Below are 22,301 nucleotides of genomic sequence, written 5' to 3' on the forward strand. Positions count from 1 at the left end.
GTGGATGTGTTATATCTGGACTTTCAGAAGGCTTTTGACAAGGTCCCACATAAGAGATTAGTATACAAACTTAAAGCACACGGTATTGGGGGTTCAGTATTGATGTGGATAGAGAACTGGCTGGCAGACAGGAAGCAAAGAGTAGGAGTAAATGGGTCCTTTTCAGAATGGCAGGCAGTGACAGTGGGGTACTGCAAGGCTCACTTCTGGGACGCCAGCTATTTACAATATATATTAATGATTTGGACGAAGGAATTGAATGCAACATCTCCAAGTTTGCAGATGAAGCTGGGGGGCAGTGTTAGCTGTGAGGAGGATGCTAGGAGGCTGCAAGGTGACTTGGATAGGCTGGGAGAGTGGGCAAATGCATGGCAGGTGCAGTATAATGTGGATAAATGTGAGGTTATCCACTTTGGTGGCAAAAACAGGAAAGCAGACTATTATCTGAATGATGGCCGATTAGGAAAAGGGGAGATGCAATGAGACCTGGGTGTCATGGTACACCAGTCATTAAAAGTAGGCATGCAGGTGCAGCAGGCAGTGAAGAAAGCGAATGGTATGTTAGCATTCATAGCAAAAGGATTTGAGTATAGGAGCAGGGAGGTTCTCCTGCAGTTGTACAGGGTCTTGGTGAGACCACACCTGGAGTATTGCGTACAGTTTTGGTCTCCTAATCTGAGGAAAGACATTCTTGCCATAGAGGGAGTACAGAGAAGGTTCACCAGACTGATTTCTGGGATGTCAGGACTTTCATATGAAGAAAGACTGGATAGACTCAGCTTGTACTCGCTAGAATTTAGAAGATTGAAAGGGGATCTTATAGAAACTTACAAAATTCTTAAGGGTTTAGACAGGCTAGATGCAGGAAGATTGTTCCCGATGTTGGGGAAGTCCAGAACAAGGGGTCACAGTTTAAGGATAAGGGGGAAATCTTGTAGGACCGAGATGAGAAAAGAAAATTCACACAGAGTGGTGAATCTCTGGAATTCTCTGCCACAGAAGGTAGTTGAGGCCAGTTCATTGGCTCTATTTAAGAGGGTTAGATGTGGCCCTTGTGGCTTAAGGGATCAGGGGGTATGGAGAGAAGACAGATACAGGATACTGAGTTGGATGATCAGCCATGATCATATTGAATGGCGGTGCAGACTCGAAGGGCCGAATGGCCTACTTCTGCACCTATGTTCTATGTTTCTATGTTCAACTCTTCTGCCATTTCCTTCTTCCCCATAATGATTTCACCTGTTTCTGCCTTCAAGGGACCCGCATTTGTCTTTACTAATCTTTTTCTCTTAGCCAGTTAAACCCTCATACTTCATCTTTTCACCCTGTATTGCCCTTTTTGTTACCTTCTGTTGTCCTTTGAAAGTTTCCAAATCCTCTGGCTTTCCGCAACTCTTTGCTGTTATACACCTTTTCTTTTAGTTTTATTCCATCCTTAACTTCCCTTGTCAGCCAAGTTTGCCTCTTACTCCCCTTAGAATCTTTATTCCTCTTTGAAATGAAATGATCCTCCTACATCTTCTGGATTATGCCCAGATATTCCTGCCATTGCCGTTCCACAGTCATTCCTCCTAGGATCCTTTTCCAGTCAACCTTGGCCAGCTCTCATAGTCCCCTTTGTTCAACTGCAACACTGAAACTTCAGATTTAACCTTTTCCCTCTTAAACTTATAATATTATGATCACTACCTCCTAGCGGTTCCTTTACTTCGAGTTCCCTTGTTAAATCTAGTTCATTAGACATCACTAAATCCAGAATTGCCTTCTCTCTGGTAGGCTCCAGTACAAGCTTAAGAATCCATCTCAGAGGCACTCTACAAACTCCCTTTCTTGGGGTCCAGAACCAATCTGATTTTCCCAGTCTACTGGCATATTGAAATCTCCCATAACCACTGTGGCATTACCTTTGTTATATGCCAATTTTAATTCCTGCTGCAACTTGCACCCTACATCCAGGCAACTGTTTGGGAACCTGCAGATAACTCCCATTAATGTCTTCTTACCTTTACAATTCCTCAATTTTATGCACAGCGACTACATTGTTAGTCCCTATGTCACCCCTCGCAAGGGACTGAATTTCATCCCTCACCAACAGAGGTACCTCACCTCCTCTGCCCATCTGCCTGTCCTTTCGAAAGGACGTATAACCCTGAATATTCAGTTCCCAGTCCCGATCCTCTATCCTTATATTTCCAATTTGTCTCCTCCCCCGCCATTTAGTTTAAACTTTCCTGCCCCCCTCCCCCCTCCCCAGCTCATCAGCCACACATTCAGATCCCCTATCTCCCTGTTCCTGCCCTCACCAGCACGAGGAACTGGAAGCAAACCAGCACGAGGAACTGGAAGCAAACCAGAGGAACAGAGTATCTGTAGATTGACACCACATATCAGCAGAAGACGCAAAATTATGTCTAATGACTGTATTACATAAAGTTAGCCTGCACCTGTAATACATGGTGGTCAAAAAGAAACTGAAACTGATCTGAGGAACTGAAAAATGGCATAGTTTCATATTTTTTGATGCCACACCAGAGGGCATGATGCAAGAGATAAAAGTATTTTACCTGTGTCTACATAGTCACTTTTTTGAGAGATAATAGGAGCAACAACCATGAAGACCATATATGTCCTGTTAATTTTTGATGCCTTAATGTTACAGTTTTGGATAAATAATTGCAATGTAAGACTTAATTCTCACATTTAAACCCTTAAATTTCTGGATATACACTTAAAATAAACCTTTTATTTAACATTAGGTGAAGCAAGCGAGTACTTTCGTGTGATTGGAGGCTTAGAATATATTCATGGACTTATAAAATTGACTGATGCTTCTCTCGTTTGTGAGGCTGCTCTGTTCACTTTGGGAGCTCTAGCTGAAAGCAGTGGTATGGAACACTTTTATTTTACTTTTTTGTGAGCCTTATTTCTTCATCTGCTTTATATTTTCCACCCTTCTCCCAATAGCTGTCAGTAAAAGCAATGTTTAAGAAAGAACGGCAGATGCTGATAAATTCGAAGTTAGACATAAAATGTTCAGAAGGGTCTCGAACAAGGGTCTCAACCCAAAACGTCGCCAGTTCCTTCTCTCCATAGATGCTGCCTCACCCACTGAGTTTCTCCAGCATTTTGTGTCTACCTTCAGTAAAAGCAATGCCTGATGTTTAGTCACCAAAACATCTGAGGCTTGATTTCTCATCTGTTTTGAATAGGGTAAAGTCTGGAAAAGTATGAATCTCATCACTCTTGTGCTTTTGTAAAGTGTAGTTTAAAATTAAAACATCCAAGCTCTCATTCCTATTTCAACATCCAAAGTCTCTGACTAGAATATATAGATGTGTTCAAGATAAGATAAGAATTTGATCTCGCTTGACTGTGATACAGTGTATCAAAATAATCTCTGGCACTAGTCTCCTTTGATCCTATGTAAAGAAAGATAATTTATATGAGGCTCTGGAAGTTCATTATTATTCATAAGGTTTGGAAGCAAGGAGAGAAATTAGTGTAGATAATGAATATATGGGATTAGGTGATGGAACCTTCAACTTGTTCAGATGATAAATTTTATCTGCAAGCCTTTGAAATCAGCAGACACATTCTGTTGCAGTGAGTTATTGTTCAATCTCTTAAGATGTTGCATTTTGGTTTTTTCCAGTATACTGCCAGCAGAGTTTGTGCACTGTTGAATTGCTGTCTGATCTTGCCTCGTCACTTACGAAGAAGGATGCTTCATTGATTCTGAAGAGGATGGATGTCTATATGATCCTGGTGTTGGTCTCGCACAACAGTATGCATGTTATGTTTATATAACTGTTAACTTTACCTCCTAGAAAGATGAACTAGAACATTATTATTGCCCAAGTGTGTAAAGGAAGATGACCATAAACAGCATACATTAACTTGTCCTTACCTTAATGAACCAAAAACACAGTTAACAGAACTCCAACAAATACCGTATAATATTCTGATACTCTGAAATTCAGTAAACTTGAATATAAGCAGGAGCTTAGGCCACAAACAAGTAGGCAACAAGCAATCCACTTGTGGCAGATAAATAGCAGACCTCAACAAAGAACTCCCAAGCAAACTGGAGTTCCACACAATCTGCCTTTTCCACACTGTCACTAATCCCATCAGAAATATATAAGGGTCGTATTTTATAACAATGATTCTTATTAGCTCAGTTGTAAAATCATAGATATATACATCACAGAACCAACCCACCTTGCCCATGTTGATGTTGATATCTAACTATGTATATTACATCCCACTTAAAGCCAACATCCCTCTATTCATTTACTAGTACCTGTCCAAATGTATTTTAAATGTTGTAATAGTTTTCATCTTCATTACAATCTCTGGAAGTGATCTAAATATCTGCCACCCTATGTGTGAAAGACTTACCCCTCAGATTTACTGTAAATTTCTCACCTTAAACATGCCCTTTAACTCTAAAGACCTTTGCTACAGGAAAATGATTCTGACTCTTTCACCTATTTATCATAATTTTGTAAACCTCTGTAAGGTCACTTATTAGTTTCCTATGTTTTTGTGTGAATAAACTCAGCCTGTCCAATCTCTCTTCATAACTACAGTCTCCATTTCAAGCAACATTCTGGTGATACTCTTCTGCTCTCTCTCTATTACAATCGCATCCTTCCTGTCGTGTGGCAACCAAAATTACATAATACTCTGTAAAATGTAAACCATCTGTGCTGTTAATGTGGAGTAAAAAGATTAGAAGATGTTTGCAGCATATACCCTTGCTACAAAGACCCAAGGGAAAAAAAGTGTTGGATGAATTTAGTGAGTTGTTTCAGGTAGGGAACATTTTTCAGAGTCTAAAGGACGGCTCCGACTCAAAATGTCAATGTGTCCATTCCCTCCACAGATGGCGCCTGACGCACTAAGTTCCCCAGCACTTTATTTTTTGATCGTCATTCCAGCATCTGAAGTTTCTTGTGTTGCCAGACATAGTTTAATCTACATTTAGCCAGCAGTTCCATTCTCCTTAAACTCATCTCTCGCTATTATATTCCGCGCAAGAGCCTTATTCCCCATTTTCTCCTGCCTTCCTTAATCTTAATTGACTAAGTCCCATGCCAATTGAAACCAAAACCTTCCAGAGGTCTTTGGTGGAAGTGTTCAGCCCAAGAATTTTTACGTTGGAAATTTAGATTAATTTTAGTTTGGAGATACAGCGTGGAAATAGGCCCTTCGGCCCACCGGGTGAACGCCGACCTGCAATCCCCGCACATTAACACTATCCTACACCCACTAGGGGCAATTTTTACATTTACCAAGCCAATTAACCTACAAACCTGTACGTCTTTGGAGTGTGGGAAGAAACCAAAGATCTCTGAGAAAACCCACGCAGATCACGGGGAGAAAGTACAAACGCCGTACAGACAGCACCCGTAGTCAGGATCGAACCCAGGTCTCCGGCGCTGCATTCGCTGTAAGGCAGCAACTCTACCAATGCGCCACCGTCACTGCCTTAATCTGGAGTTTTTAGATGCTGTCTGACCAGCTATTACTCCAGCACACTGTGCCTTATTTTTATAAACTAGCATCAGCAGTTCCTTGTGTCTATTATAGGCCAGTGTGCATTACATCAGTGGTCGGGAAATTATTGAAGAAGATTCTTAAGGACGGGAGAAAATGGACAGATGATGATTCGGGTCAGGACATCTCTTGAGACTTATTAAGGAGTGTTAGCATGGGTTTGACCAGGGGAGATTGCGTCTCAGAAATTTGATTTTTTTTTTAAGGTGGTGGCATAGATGATTGATGAGGGTAGGGCATTGAATGCTGTCTCTATGAACGTCAGTAAAGTATGTGACAAGATCCCTCATGGTACATTGATCCAGGACATTAGGTCATATGGGTTCCATGATGAGTTAAGTTGGATACAAAATTGGCAGTTATCAAAAGCAGGAGAGTTGTGGAAGGTTACATTTGATTAAAGCTGTAAATGATCTCATTCGTTTGCAGACAACACTTAAAATCGGTGGGGTTGTGCATGGTGTGTTAATGTGGATGGTTAGTCAAACAGTACAGCAGAATAATAAAAACATTAAAAAAAATTAAAAACACTTTTTATTACTTTATTGTCATTATAGTCGTGTATACAACAAAATTCAGGTGCTCTGCCCGAGCGGTCCTCAAATGTACAAGATAAAAAATAACAATAAAATAACAGCAAAAAAGTGAGAAAAATACAATTTGTTCATACACTCACGTGCACTACTGTGACACATACACACAGATTTACACACGCATACACATTATGCCTACGTATGCACCCTTACCAGAATGTAAGATTGCACTCAGATGGTCATTGTCAGGATATAAGATATTGCACAGAATAGTATTACAAAAATAAATATTATTATAAATTAATGTATCGGTATTGCATAAAGGTAGGCATTGTACAGTATAAATATTAACTATGGGGGTGTGCTTTCACTGCAGAGTTAAGTGTGGTGATGGCCTTAGGGTAGAAACTTTGTCAGCCTTGTGGTGTGCGCTTTGATGGACCTGTAGCGCTTTCCTGAGACAAGTGATGGGCGGGGTGAGATGGATCCTTTAGGATGCAGGATGCCTTCCACAGGCAATGGGAGCTATAGATGTCTTCCAGGGCAGGCAGATGTGTCTTGGTAATCGTCTGGGCATTGTTGATGACAATGCAGAGCCTTCTTTCAGCCACAGAACTGCTGCCATACCACACCAGGATACCATGTGTCTGGACACTCTCAATGAAGCAGCGGTAGAAGGAAACTAGCAGATATTGTGGCACGTTGACTTTCCTGAGTGTTCTTAGGAAGTGAAGCCATTGTTGTGCCTTCTTAACTAATTTATGTTGGTTGACCACGTGAGATCTTCTGAGATGTGGGTGCCCAGGAACCTGAAACTGGAGAGTCTATCCACTTTTTCTCCGTTTATGTTTAGTGAGGGATGGTCATCCTGCTTCTACCTGATGTCGATGATAAACTCTTTTGTTTTTTTGGTGTTGAGTGCCAAGTTGTTTTCTGAGCACCAGCCTATTAGCCTCTGTATCTCCTCTCTGTAAGCTGACTCATTGCCCTCAGTGATCAGCCCCGCCACTGGGTTGTGGGTTGGTATACAGTCTTAGGTATAGAGAGAATAGAGGAGGGTGCTCAGTACACAGCCTTGTGGAGCCCCTGTGCTGAGTGACAGGGGGCCCATCCTGATTGACTGCGGCCGGTCTGTTGGGAAGTCCTTTATCCAAAGGCAGATGTTGTGTTCGAAGCCTAATTCGGACAGCTTGGTGACCAGTCTGCTGGGTATGATTGTATTAATTGCCAAGATGTAATCAACAAACAGCAGCCGTGCGTATGCTCCCCGTATTGCAGCTTTGTATTGCCGGACCAGAAAGCCACGTTGCCGGGAGTTGGACATCTTTGGTCATCCATGGTTTGTTATTGGGAAAGACACGGATGTGTTTTGTGATAGTGACATTGTCTACATAGCTTTTTATGCAAAAGAGTACAGTGAAAGTGTAGATGCCAATGTCCTCATCCTCAAATAAGTCCCAGTCAGTGCAGTTAAAGCAGTCCTGTAGTTGCTCAGAAGATCTCTCAGGCACATTTGTATGTCTCTAGCAACTGGTTTGACCGTGTTGATAAGAGGTCTGTATGCTGGAGTTAAAAACAAAGAGATGTGGTCAGACTGGCCCAGATGGGGGAAGAGGTGATGCTTTGTACCCTTGTTTAATGTTACTATAAACATGGTCGAGTGTGTTTTTCCTCTTGTGGGGCACTGCACATGTTAATAAATAGAACTTTGGGTAGGAAAATGACAGAACGAAGTAAATTCAGACAAGTGTGATGCGTTACATTTTGGGAGGTCAAATTGAAGACAGACCTGGCAGCCGACGATAATGAAGATCCAACTCGTGGCCACATGCTGTGGCAGGTCACTGCTGCGAAGAAGGGCCTGGCAGGTTGTTGGCTACAGTGGGAAGACCGGAAGCCCCGAAGACTGGAGAGTCGAGGAGGGAGCCACCCACAGTGACAGACGTGAGGAGTGGGCCAGTAGGAGAGGGACTGGGGCATTGCCTCCAGCATCTTCAAGTTCAGGTGAAGGAGTCTACAATACAAGATCCAATAATTTGAGTATTGAGAGTTGTCAGAGCCATCAAGATTTCTCAATTTGAAGGAATTATAGTTAGATTTAGTTGGAGATACAACTTGTTCACATAAAACTTTCTGAACTACCAGAATCAAGTAGTACATTAAGTGTATGGCCATTGATGGATACCATTGTAGCTGCTTGAGACAAGCTCTGAGGAAATGCAGCTGTAATTGCACATAAAGAAGGCATATACAAGGCAGCAGTCACACTTTTAGAAGTTGCTTTGGACTTGCATACTCTAGAATAATGTCCCTTCTTGCCACAACTATTACGTTGCCTCTCGAGCAGGACATATCTCTCTATTATGAATATTATCCCAGAAAAGTAACACTTCCTTTTTGAATAAGTATAAGGTGCAGCAAGGGCACATTTATCAGTAGAAATTGTTTCCACTTGCTCCATATTAGTACTTGGGTGAGATTATTTTGTAGTAGTTGCAGTAGAATACACATTAGATGAGCCATAAGCATCTGAATTTTTCTGAGCCAAGTCTAATGAGTAAGCTTGATTGTAAGCTGACTGTAAATCCAAAGTTTTGTTTTCTAGTAGTCTCTGTCGTATTAAAGGCGATGCCAAACCATTGATAAAAGTGTCTCGAATAAGTTCCTGTCGATATTGATCAGCTGTAACTGCTTTGAAGGCACAATCTTTACTAAGTCTTTGAAGTTCTTGTAAAAATTCATCAGGTGACTCACCAGGTTTTTGTTTACGAGTAGCAAGGATGTGTCGAGCAAATATTACTTTGGGTGTCTTAATGAAGAGTCTGCTTAGTACATCAATAGTAGAATCAATGCATTCCTCTGTGTAATCATATACATCATAAGAGACAAAGCTTATTAATGTCCTGAATTTGTCTGGTGCATTGTAGTCACACTCATCACACAACTCATTTCTGTAATACATAACTTCAAAGCGTCTGGAAAATATTGCTGATTCCGCAGGCCTCGCCAGCCCGAGACCCCGCACATGCGCACACTCTGGAAAGGCCCCACACATGCGCACACTCTGGAAGGGCCCTGCACATGCGCACACTTCACACGTGCACTGCCATGGGTGCGTTCACAGTAGAACTCTGCAACTTCAGAGTTTAGTTTAGTATAGACATACAGCGCAGAAACAGGCCCTTTGGCTCAACCAGTCTGCGCCAACCAGTGATCCCCGTACACTAGCACTATTTAACAGATACTAAAGACAATTTACAATTTTACCAAGCCAATTAATCAATAACTGTACATCTTTGGAGTGTGGGAGGAAACCAGAGCACCTGGGGAAAACCCACACAGGTCATGGGAAGAACGTATAAACTCCGTACAGATAGAATTTTCAGAGACTTAGATGTGGCAGTGTAAATTCAGAACTAGACGACTGCATACTATTTCAGTAGAGGATCTGTTGTTATCATGTACAGTATGATTTGACTGGGTAGCACGCAGTAAATGCTTTTCATAGTATCTCTGCATATGACCATAATAAAATTAATTAAAAATTTTGGTGAAGCCAGATTTGGAATAATGTATGCAAATCTATTCGCCACACTACAGGAAGGATTTGGAAGGTTTGAAGAGGATGCAGAAGAGGTTCACCAAGATTTTGTGTAGGATTGGAGAGCATTAGCTAAAAGGACATGGACAAACTTGGATGTTTTTTCTGCAACATCAGAGAATGAGTAGGTAACCTGATAGAAAAAAAATACAATTAAAGGCAGAGAAAGGGTTGATAGAGTTTTCCGCAGGATGGAAATGAGCATGTGAGAGGGGGGAAATTTAAGGAGATTTATAAGGCACTAGACTAAGTTGGGGGACCAGGAGGCCTGGTCCCCCAATGCAACCTGTTCCCCAACGCAATATTCCACCATCACCCGTTCCTCCAATGCAATATTCCACCACTCACCCATAGCCCCCAACTGAGCAGGCTCGGTTCATTTTCCTTCATCCCGCAGCATTCCCTCCCCTCCTCTTTACCCTCCCTCTTCTTTCCCCTCTCCTCATCCCCTCCCCAATCCCTTCCTCACTTCACCCTCCCTCTCCTTTCCCCTACCCTAAGTCACTCTCTCCCTCCATAACTCCTCTCCCCTCCCTACCACCTCCTATCCCTCTATCCCCCACCTCCCCCACTCCTTACCTCCCTCTATTTCCCCCACTATCACTCCACACCTCCCCCACTCCCCCTTCTCTCCCTCTATTCCCCCATCTCCCTCACTCTCCTCACTTCCCCCTCTCTCCCTCAATCCCCCTGCTCTCCCTCCTCACCTCCCCTTTGTGACGCCAGTAAAGCCGCGCACGGGAACCCTCCCCCATCTGCGTATGCGCAGGTGGGGCCGCTGTTTTTGTTTTCAGTTAATTTTTTAAAACATTAATAACTTTTAAAATATACCATCAATCTGAACAGAACTTGTTTCATTTACATCTCTGGACAATGGTGAGTAAGGTGGGGGGGGGGGGGGGAATTGTAGCGCTATCGTGTGCCGTTTTTGCGCAAATCGAAGTACAACACAAACCTGCAAACAAACAAGATGAGAGTTTTAGTAATATAATAATAAAAATAATAATAATAATAATAGATGTTTACTTACCAGAGTAGTTGGTGTCTACAAGATGAACCAGGGAAGGTGGAAGAAGCAGATATAATAGAGGCATTCAGACAGACATTTGAATTGGTAGGAATAGAAAGATATACATCCTTGAGCAAATTAATTGAATCACGGGCTGATTGTGTTATTTTTTCATATGATGAATTTCCATGACTGCCATTTGATTTTGTAATTTAAAAAATGGCGCTATACAGCGATGACATTTTGCATGAAGCACAATATAACTCTAACTGACAAGCTGCTAGTCTATTTAAATGGATTAGTGCTGTTGCACTTTCCCGACGGCAATGGGCTACTGACTGTAAAAGACATCTCGATGGCATGGGAATCCCTGACCTCGCGGAGGATTCGCTTACAGTGTCAGGAAACACCCAAGAGGCCTCCATTGTTTCCAGCAACGTGGTCAGCGGGGCAACCTGTGAGTAAGACTGAAAAGTGCAGGGAACGTCCTAGAGGCAGGAAACATGTTCCCGATGTTGGGGGAGTTCAGAACCAGGGGCCACAAGAATAAGGGGTAGGCCATTTAGAATGGAGATGAGGAAAAACATTTTTACCCAGATAGTTGTGAATCTGTGGAATTCTCTGCCTTAGAAGGCAGTGAAGGCCAATTCTCTGTATGCTTTCAAGAGAGAGATAGATAGAGCTCTTAAAGATAGTGGAGTCAGGGGATATGGTGGGAAGGCAGGAACGGGATACTGAATGTGAAAGATCAGCCATGATCACAGTAAAGGGCGGTGCTGGCTTGAATGGCCGAGTGGTCTACTCCTGCATCTATTGTCTATTGTCTACTGACATTATGCTGCTGTAAGTAATAATGTAATTATTCTGTTTCAGTACATATGACAAACACTTGCTTCTTGCCTCTTACGTTTAAAACTGATAGCATTAAAAATAATTAAAGACAAATTAACAACGTTACACCAGCATTACATCAGTATTGCATCTTCTGACCACTATTTTATCGCAATTTGAGAGATGACAAGGATCATAACCTTGCATCAATATTTCTCTAAATCACAGCAAGCGATCACATTGTTGGTAAGGGCGGGCCAAGCTTCTGTATCCAGGATTGTCATGCACAAGAGTCCAAAACTGGATCACTATCAACCAAGAGGACAGGCAGGTGCAGCCACAAAAAGATGACTACGCCTTATTGTCATGTATACTGAGGTACAGTGAAAAGTTTTTATTTGTGTGCTATCCTGTCAAAGAAGACTATACAGGAATATAAAAAAAAGCTTCTAGGGTGCACAGATAAAGGGTATAACAACATTTAGTGCAAGATAAAGTTGATTACAATCGGGCCATCCTCAGTGTACAGATACAGGATAAAGGGAATAATCTTTAATGCAAGATGTGTGTGTTTTCAATTTTTTGTACCTCTTGCCTGATGGGAGAGGGGAGAAGCGGGAGTGACCGGGATGAGACTGGACCTTGATAATGCTGATGGCTTTGAAAGGCAGTGTGAAATGTCGATGGAGGCAATGGAAGGGAGGTTGGTTTGCCTGATGGTCAAAGCTACAAATCTGCAATTTCTTGTGGCCTTGAATGTCGCTGTTTCCAAACCGTTCGGTGATGTATCCCAATAAAATACTTTATACGGCATATCTGTAGAAATTGGTGAGGGTTGTTGTGGACATACCAAACTTGCTAAGTCTTTTTAAGAAGTAGAGACATTGGTGTGCTGGTCCACAACAAATTGCAGGTGATATTAATTCTTAGGACTTTGAAGTTTTTGACCATTTTTACTTTGGCGTCATCAATGTATACCAGAGTCTGTGTACCACTTTGCTTTATTTCTGGTCATTATTTGATATCCGGCCCACTTCAGTGGTGATGTCAGTAAATTTGTAAATTCTATCGGTATACAACTGGCTTACCTTGAATGTTTTCATTATGTGCTTGCATCCCAATCTTTTACTGTTTACTTCTCTGCTACTGTTCCCACTTAGTTAACCTCCAACTTGTCCCAGCTCAGCCAATACATTACCACCATCGTTGTTTGTATCTTACCACATGAGGCTATTGCATAGATTCATTCTTACCCCCTTTTCTGATCACCTTCATTAATTTACGGGAAAAAATACTCCTGTCCTTATGTAAGAACGATTATGTTTTCCATCAATATCTGTTAATCAGAATTCATCTATTAGCATTGTCTCCTAAAGTCATATAGTTGAAATGCTTTTTTTGAACTTTTGTAGAAATTGGACAAGCATTGGCAAGAACAACGGGATGCATTGATGTTCTTCTAAATTTGTTCAGGTAATTAGCAAAATCTGCGTGTGATATTTTTCTCATGTTATTCACAAGGGTGAAAAGTTGTTAATGCTGTGAAAATTACTGCTATTCAAGAGAATAAAGGAAATTAATTTACATTTAAATGTCAAGGGGTTTCAGTTTAAAAAACATATGAAAAATGCCAGGAAGGTAGTATGATTATTAATTTTATTCAACTGTTATCTTAAATCAAATAGTTAACTGAAAGGTCCAGTAAAAATATCAGATTGACATTGGTATAATTTAAGTAGGCTGAGCCATGTTTATGACTAAATATTGAGCCAGGAAGGCCAACAAACCATGTTATTTTAGGCAACCTAATTTTCACAGTTGCTCTTAGTCTGAAAATGTTCAACTATAAGAGGATAGAGAATGTGATCATGGAATTTTAAGGCTTAGAAAGCCATTTGGCCCATCTAAGTGAACCATGAATTATTTGATTGATCCTATTTCCTGGCTTTTAGTTCATAGCACATTGCAACTTTTCAATTTCTCATACAGACACTTTTTAGATGTGATGGTTTACTACTTCCTTTATTCTTACCGAGAGTTGAGTTCTAAATCTTTAACTGAATAAAACAATTGTTCCTGAACTCTCTCTAACCTTTCCTTCAATTAATTTAATCTCTCTTCCCTGAGTATATTCTTCTCAGCAAATTCCTCTTTGTTGAATGGTGGGAGACCTAGAGTCAAGTAAGTCCCCAGAACTTTCCCCAGCCATTCCCAGTGTTAGGCTGGGACTTCAGTTGGGGGTGTGTATGAATTTTGTGAACATTGTTTGCCCAATGTTTTTTACAGTAGCTAATACTTTTAGGTAAAGAGAATATAAAAATATCTGTCGAGGCACCCGCAACATCTCACCTCTCTCAATAATCTGGAATGGATCCCAACAGGCCTTTGGGACTTACACATCGCAATGTTCTTCAGGAGACCCAAACATCCTCCTCCTCGATATCAACAGGGCCAAGAATATCAGCGTACTCCTTAATTTCACTATTCTCTATGCCCTTTCGCTTGGTGAAGACCAATGCAGGGCACTCAATACCTGGTCCACTCCCTCTGTCTCCAGACATAAATTCTCTCCGTTGTCCTTGAGTAATCCTATCTGCTCCTTAGATACCCTCTTTTTTTTGCTGTATGTATAATATATCTTGGGATTTAATTGGGATTCAAGTATTAATATATTTAACTAGCTATGTATTGTTTCAAGAATCCATCCATGATGCACCTAACAAATTATGTTCCATCTAAGATTGTAACACTAAAGAAATCCTAGTTAATATTGTTCAAATTAAAGTTAACCACTACAAACAATCCCATTGCTTTCACATCTTACCATGATCTGCCAATATTTCTGTTCCTCTGTTTCCTGCTGTCTTTAGGGAGGCTATTGTATAATCCCATCATAGTGAATGCACCATTCTTATTTTTGAGCTCTACCCATATTTCCTCACTGGATGAGCCTCCCAGCTGTCCTCTCTTTAAGTGCAGCTGTGAGTAGTAGTGCAACTCCTCCACCTCCTTTACATCGCTCTGCATCACATTGGTAGTTCCAATATCAGCAGGAAAGGCTGGTTACCTGAAATTGTTGATTACAATGTTGCGATCTATGTGCTGTAATTACATAGAAAAGAGGTAAGATGCTGTGCCTTGAGCAATGGAATTGTATCTGTCATGGAAACTCGTCGTAGTGCGCAGACATGTCAGTCTTATTCCATGACTGCTCCCCTGACCTGGAACATCTGACGGTTAAGCACCGACCGTTCTCCCGAACATGAGAGTCCGCCGCCATTACCTTGACTACAGTCTTCCTCCTGCTTCAAGCAGACATCAAGCAAGCACTAAAGAATTGAGAGCCGTGATCAACAAGTACGATACGTTGTATCCTGATGCCTTTCACATCATCGGTAGAGTCTTCAACTAGGCCACCTTGCTGAAGTCTGTTGAGCTACCATGAACATGTTACCATCATCACCAGAGTAGCCAATACACTTGACCGCTGCTACACCATAATCAGAAAATCTTACCATTCCATCCCTCACCTGCACTTCGGAAAAGCTGACCACATGGTTGTGCTTCTTCCTGTCTACAGATTCTGACGGATGCGGCAACTCCAAAAAGAACCATAAAGTGTTGGTAGACAGAGGAGCGAGAAGAAGCAGAAGAAACGGAAGCAAGAGACGGAACAGGGGAACAGATAAAACCGAATAATAAGAAACAGTCAGGAGGAGAAGAAACAGCTGATGAAGAAGAAACAGAAGAAAAAGGGAGAAATAGGAATAAAAGAACAAGAACAATAAGAAACAGAAACAAGAAGAATATAATTCTCATAGGAAGGGAAGAACCACAACAAGAACAGGAGAAGAAACAACACAAGAACAGGAGAAGAAGAAGAACAAGAGGAGAAGAAGACACAAGAAATTAAGAAACGAGAAGAACCGGAGGAGCAGAAGAACCAGAATGAGAAGAAGAAACAGAAGAAGGAATCAAAGAAACAGCAGAAGAAGAAAGAAGAAGAAATAGAAAGAAGAAGAAATAGAAGAGGAAGAAAAAAGGTCGACAGAGACCACTGCCGGGAAAAAAGCTCTGGACAGCCAGTCTCAACTTGAGCCTGAGTCTGAGTGGCCAGGGCAAGCGAGATACGGCAGAACTCCTTTCTGCCCCATAGAATGAGAGGTTGTGCTCACACGCATGCGCACGCACATAGGCAGAGATTGTCAGGAAAATCAAGAGACTGCCAGCATCGCCTTTCCAAGCTCAAAGCTGAGCTGCCAGAAAGAAACCTGTACCGTCAGTAAAGCCCCTGTCCCACTTTCCCGAGTTACTCGCGAATTCTCCCGAGTTTTCCCCTTGATTCAAACTCGGAGAATGTCCGTAGCGAGGCCGTAGGAGTCCGTAGATATTTCGTAGAGGCTCGTAATGCCAGCCGTAGGTACTCGGGGCATCAGGTAAGTCGGGACGTTTTTTCAGCATGGTGAAAAATGTCCACGAGTAAAAAAATTAGCCCCGAGTACCTACGACTGGCGATTACCGTAATTCTCCGAGTTTGAATCAAGCGGAAAACTCAGGAGAATTTGTGAGTAACTCAGGCTAGTGGGACAGGGGCTTTACTCCTCTTACAGCGAACTGCAGGAAGAAGCCTGAGATGGCCGAACCTCCTTTGAAAACCAGAATGAAGCTTTTGAGATAAGCCTTAAATAGCCAGCGTCATCACACATGCACTCTGACGGCAGTGCCCCCATACAACCCTAGACTTTCTTAGTACTGTAAATAGAATAAACCATGTGGTTTCACCATATTGCAGATATCGCTGTGGTCACTGACGAACCCAGCATCGTTCCCCCAACGCCACACTTTTTACAGAATTTTATTTGTAACTTTATGTATAATGTATGTTGTTTGTATCTATGTACCTGTGATGCTGGTGTAACCAAGATTTTCATTATTTCATTGACTTGGCTCTTCTTGGTTGAAGAGGTAGCTACTCTGCTCCTGTTTGAAATAATGTTGTAAGTAATTGTGCAATCACATGAGAGAACATGCAGAGTATATTTTATATACAGAGCATGTAACTACTGACAACTTCCAATATTGCATTGGTGTTTTGAGACTCAAGAAGATCATGAACCAACAGTTTTCTAACTCAGCAGCAAGTGTGTTAAAATTAGCTGCTGTGCTCATATTTCCTCATTGAATAAGCCCTTCAGGATGACTTATCTTAAGTGCAGCCATGAATCAGGAGGAGAAGAAACAGGTGATGAAGAAGAAACAGGTGATGAAGAAGAAATAGGAATAGATAAGAAGAACTAGGAGAAGGAGAACAGAAGAAGAAACAGGAATAGAACATGAGAAGCAGAAGAAGAAACAAAATAATTAATTCAAGGAGAAACAAGAAGGAATCAAAGGAGAAACAGAAGAAGGAATCCAAGAGAAACAGAAGAAGGAATCCAAACACAAACAGAAGGAATCCAAGGAGAAACATAAGATGGAATCCAAGGAGAAACAGAAGAAAGAATACAAGGAGAAACAAAAGAAGGAATTCAAGGAGAAACAAGATGGATTCCAAGGAGAAAGAAGAAGGAATCAAAGGAGAAACAGAAGGAATCAAATGGGAAACAGAAGAAGGACTCAAAGGAGAAAGAGAACAAGGGATCAAAGGAGAAAAAGAAGAAGGAATGACAGGAGTAACAGAAGATGAAATGAAAGGAGAAACCAGAAGGAATCATAGGCGAAACAAATCAGGAATCAAAGAAGAAACAGAAGAATAAATCAAAATGGAAACAGAAGAATCAAAGGAGAATCAGGAAGGATTCAAATGAGAAACAGAAGAAGGATTTAAAGGAGAGACAGGAGGAAGGAATAAAAGGAGAAACAGTAAAAGGAATCCAAGGAGAAACAGAAGAAGGGATCCAAGGGGGAACAGAAGAAGGGATCAAAGGAGAAACAGAAGAAGAAATCAAAGCAGAAACGAGAAAGAAATAAAGGAGAAAGCAAAGATGGAATCAAAGGAGAAACAAGAAGGACACAAAGGAGAAACAGAAAAAGGAATCAAACGAGGAACAGAGGGAATCAAAGGAACAGAAAGAATCAAAGGAGCAAAAGAAGGAATCAACGGAGAAGCAGAAAAAGGAATCAAAGGAGTCACATGATGGAATCAAAGCAGAAACAAGGAATCCAAGGAGAAACAAGAAGAAATTTAAGGAGAAGCAGGGATCCAAGAAACAGAGGAAGAAATCCAAGGAAAAACAGAAGAAGAAATCCAAGGAGAAACAAAAGAAGGAATCAAAGGAGAAACAGAAGAAGGAATCAAAAGAGAAACAGAAAAATGAATCTAAGGAGAAGTAGAAGAAGGATCAAAGGAGAAAAAGAAGAAGGAATCAAAGGAGGAAAAGGAATCAAAGGAAAAACAGAAGAAATCAAAGGAGAAACAAGAAGGAATCAGAGAAGAAGAAATCAAATGAGAAACAAGAGGGATTCAAAGCAGAAACAGGAAAAGGAGTAGAAGGAATCAAAGGAGTCGCAGAAAATGGAATCAAAGGAGAAACGGAAAGAATCAAAGGAGAAACAAAGAATCCAAGGTGAAACAAGAAGGAATCCAAGGAGAAACAGAATAACGAACCCAAGGGTTAACAAGAAGGAATCCAAGGTGAAACAGAAGAAATCCAAGGAGAAACAGAAGAAGGAATCAAAAGAGAAACAGAAAAGGAATCAAAGGAGAAACAGGAAGGAATCAAAGGAGAAACGAGGAATCAAAGAAGAAACTGAAGGAATCAAATGATACACAGAAGAAGGATGCAAAGGATTAACAGAAGAAAGAATCAAAGGTGAAACAGAAGAAGTAATCAAAGGAGAAACAGATGGAATCAAAGGAGAAACAAGGAATCAAAGGAGAAACAAGAAGGAATCAGGAGAAACAGAAGAATCAAAGGAGAACCAAGGGGGATTCAAACGAGAAACAAAAATGATTCAAAGGAGAAACAAGAAAGAATCAAGGGAGAAACAGAAGAAAGAATCAAAGGAGGAATAGAAGGAGGAATCAAAAGAGAAACAGAAGAAGGATACAATGGGGAATCAGGAAGGATTCAAAGGAGCAACAGAAAAATGAATCAAATGAGGAACAGAAGAAGGAATCTAAGGAGAAACAGAAGGAATAGAATCAAAGGATAACCAGGAGAAGGTATCAAAGGAAAAGCAGAAGAAGAAGGAATCAAAGGAGAAGCAGAAGAAGGAATCAAAGAAGTAGAAGAAGGAATCAAAGCAGAAACAGATGGAATCAAAGGAGAAACAGGAAGGAATCAAAGGAGAAACGGGAAGAAATCAAAGGAGAAATGAAAGGAATCAAAGGAGAAAGAAGCAGGAATCAAAGGAGAAACAGAAGGATTCAAATAAGAAACAGAAAAAGGAATCAAATGAACAGAAGAAGGAATCACATGAGGAACAGAAGAAATCTAAGGAGGAGCAGAAGGAATCAAAGGAGTATCAGAAGGAATCATAGGGGAAACAGAAGAAGGAATCCAAAGAGAAGCAGAAGAAGGAATCCAATGAGAAATGGAAGAAGGATCCAAAGGATAAACAGAAGAAGGAATCCAAGGGACAAACAAGAAGGAATCAAAGGAGAAACGGAAGAAGGAATCAAAGGAGAAACAAAAGAAGGAATCAAAGGAGGAACAGAAGAAGGATTGAAAGGAGAAGCAAGAAGGATTCAAAGGAGAAACAGAAGAAGGAATCAAAGGCGAATCAGAAGAAGGAACACAAGGAGAAACAATCAAGAATAGAAGGAGAAACAGTAGAAGGAAAACAATGAGAAACAGAAGGAACCAAAGGTGAAACGAGGAATCAAAGAAGAAACAGAAGGAATCAAATGATACACTGAAGAAGGATACAAAGGAGAAACAGAAGAAAGAATCAAAGGAGAAACGGGAAGAAATCAAAGGAGAAAGGAGAAGCAGGAATCAAAGGAGAAACAGAAGGGTTCAAATGAGAAACAGAAAAAGGAATCAAATGAACAGAAGTAGGAATCACATGAGGAACAGAAGGAATCAAAAGAGAAACAGAAGAAGGAATCAAAAGAGAAACAGAAGAAGGAATCAAAGGAGAAACAGGAAGGAATCAAAGGAGAAACAAAGGAACCAAAGGTGAAACAGGGAATCAAAGAAGAAACAGAAGGAATCAAATAATACACAGAAGAAGGAAGCAAAGGAGAAACAGAAGAAAGAATCAAAGGTGAAACAGAAGAAGGAATCAAAGGAGAAACAGAAGAAGTAATCAAAGGAGAAACAGATGGAATCAAAGGAGAAACAAGAAGGAATAGAATAGAATGGAATGCAATTTATTGTCATTCAAACCTAGGTTTGAACGAAATATCATTTCTACAGTTTTTTACATTACAAAACAATCCAAGACCCACACTTAACACAGTTTACATAAACATCCATCACAGTGAGTCTCCAACATCTCCTCACTGTGATGGAAGGCAAAGTCTTTATCTCTTCCCTTTGTTCCTTCTCCCGTGGTCCAGCAGTCCAACTGCAGTGTCGAGGCGAACTGGGGCTCCGATGTTAAAGCCCCCGGCGGGCAATGGTAAATCCTGAGGCCGTTTAAGCCACGCCGGGCAATGTTAAGCCCCGGCTCCATGTCCTTAAACCCGCGATTCCAGCGGGAGAAGTCGCCGTTACGGAGCTTGGAAAAGCGGTCTCCCACCAGGGACCTGCGAGCTCCCGATGTTCCCGTCCACTCCAAAAGTCGGGTCGCAGCCGCACGCCACCACAGCTCTTCCCGCTCCGAAGTTGGCCAGCTCCGCGATGTCAGTTCCACAGGCTCTGCAACTGGAGCCCTCAGGTTAGTCCCGGCCGGAGGTCGCCGCCGGCTCCACGATGTTAGGCCCAACAACATCCGAGACCCGACGGAATAGTGGGTCCCCGCACAGGGAAGAGATTTAAACGGTTTCCCCCACAGCCCCCCACCACCCCCCACATATACACAGCTAAAAAAATAAAAATAAAAACTAACTCAAGACATACATTTAACAAGACAAAAATAAAAAAAGACAGACGACTGTAGTCGAGCCGCTGCCGTTAGGCGTCGGTACCACAATCAGGAGAAACAGAAGAATCAAAGGAGAACCAAGAAGAATTCAAACGAGAAACAAGAAGGATTCAGAGGAGAAACAAGAAGGAATCAAAGGAGAAACGGAAGAAGGAATCAAAGGAGGAACAGAAGAAGGATTCAAAGGAGGAACAGAAGAAGGATTCAAAGGAGAAGCAAGAAGGATTTAAAGGAGAAACAGAAGAAGGAATCAAAGGCGAATCAGAAGAAGGAACACAAGGAGAAACAATAAAGAATAGGAGAAACAGAAGGAAAACAATGAGAAACAGAAGGAACCGAAGGAGAAACAGAGGGTTTCAAAGGAGAAACAAGAAGGAACCAAAGGTGAAACGAGGAATCAAAGAAGAAACAGAAGGAATCAAATCATACACAGAAGAAGGATGCAAAGGAGGAACAGAAGAAGGAATCAAAGGCGAATCAGAAGAAGGAATCTAAGGAGAAACAGAAGGATTCATATGAGAAACAGAAAAAGGAATCAAATGAGGAACAGAAGAAGGAATCCCATGAGGAACAGAAGGAATCCAAGGAGAAACAGAAGAAGAAGGAATCAAAAATGAAACAGAAGAAGGATTCAGAGGAGAACCAAGAAGGATTCAAAGGAGAAACAGAAGAAGGAATCAAAGGCGAATCAGAAGAAGGAATCTAAGGAGAAACAGAAGGATTCAAATGAGAAACAGAAAAAGGAATCAAATGACGAACATACGAAGGAATCACATGAGGAACAGAAGGAATCCAAGGAGAAACAGAAGAAGGAATCAAAAGAGAAACAAGAAAATCGAATCAAAGGCAAAACAGAAGAAGGAATCAAAGGAGAAACAGAAGAAGGAATCAAAGGGGAAACAGAAGAAGGATTCAAAGGAAAATCAGAGGAATCGAAGGACAAACAGAAGGAATCAAAGGAGAAACAGAAGAAGGAATCAGGAGAAACAAGAAGGAATCAGGAGAAACAGAAGAAGGAATCAAAGGAAAAACAGAATAAGGATTCAAAGGAGAAAAAGAAAAAGGAATTAAATGAGGAATAGAAGAAGGAATCACAGGAGGAAAATAAGAAGGAATCTAATGGGAAACAGATGGAATAGAATCAGAGGATAACCAGGAAAAGGAATCAAAGAAGAAACAGAAGAAGGAATCAAAGGTAGCAGAAGATGGAATCAAAGGAGAAACAGAAAAAATCAAAGGAGAAACAAGGAACACAAGGAGAAACAAGAAGGAATCCACAGAGAAACAGAGAAATCCAAGGAGAAACAGAATAAGGAATCCAACGAGAAACAGAAGACAGAATTAAATGAGAAACAAGAAGGAATCAAAGGAGAAACAGGAAGGAATCAAAGGAGAAACAAGAAGGAATCATAGGAGAAACAAGGAATACAAAGGAGAAACAGAAGAAAAAAATCAAAGGTGAAACAGAAGAAGGAAAGGAGAAAGAAACAGAAGAAGTAATCAAAGGAGAAACAGATGGAATCATAGGAGAAACAAGGAATCAAAGGAGAAACAAGGAATCAGGAGAACCAGAAGAATCAAAGGAGAACCAAGAAGAATTCAAACAAGAAACAAGAAGGATTTAAAGGAGATAGAAGAAGGAATCAAGGGAGAGAAGAAAGAATCAAAAGAGAAACAGAAGGAGGATTCAAAAGAGAAACAGAAGAAGGATGCAATGGGGAATCAAGAAGGA

The 22,301-nt window shown here is 41.1% G+C and overlaps 1 protein-coding gene across 1 annotated transcript in view; it reads left to right on the top strand.

Moving 5' to 3' along the window:
• Nucleotides 1–22,301, top strand: part of LOC129705502 (uncharacterized) — a 115,007-nt gene that overhangs the window by 6,635 nt on the left and 86,071 nt on the right. Inside the window, exons 3-5 of the mRNA XM_055649091.1 lie at nt 2,757–2,885; nt 3,653–3,797; nt 17,533–17,865. Coding sequence (XP_055505066.1) covers nt 2,757–2,885; nt 3,653–3,797; nt 17,533–17,865 — 607 coding nt within the window. The remainder of the gene's footprint in view (nt 1–2,756; nt 2,886–3,652; nt 3,798–17,532; nt 17,866–22,301) is intronic.

The sequence above is a fragment of the Leucoraja erinacea genome, chromosome 17, assembly GCF_028641065.1.
Source record: "Leucoraja erinacea ecotype New England chromosome 17, Leri_hhj_1, whole genome shotgun sequence".
In the NCBI taxonomy this organism is placed as follows: Eukaryota; Metazoa; Chordata; class Chondrichthyes; order Rajiformes; family Rajidae; genus Leucoraja; species Leucoraja erinaceus.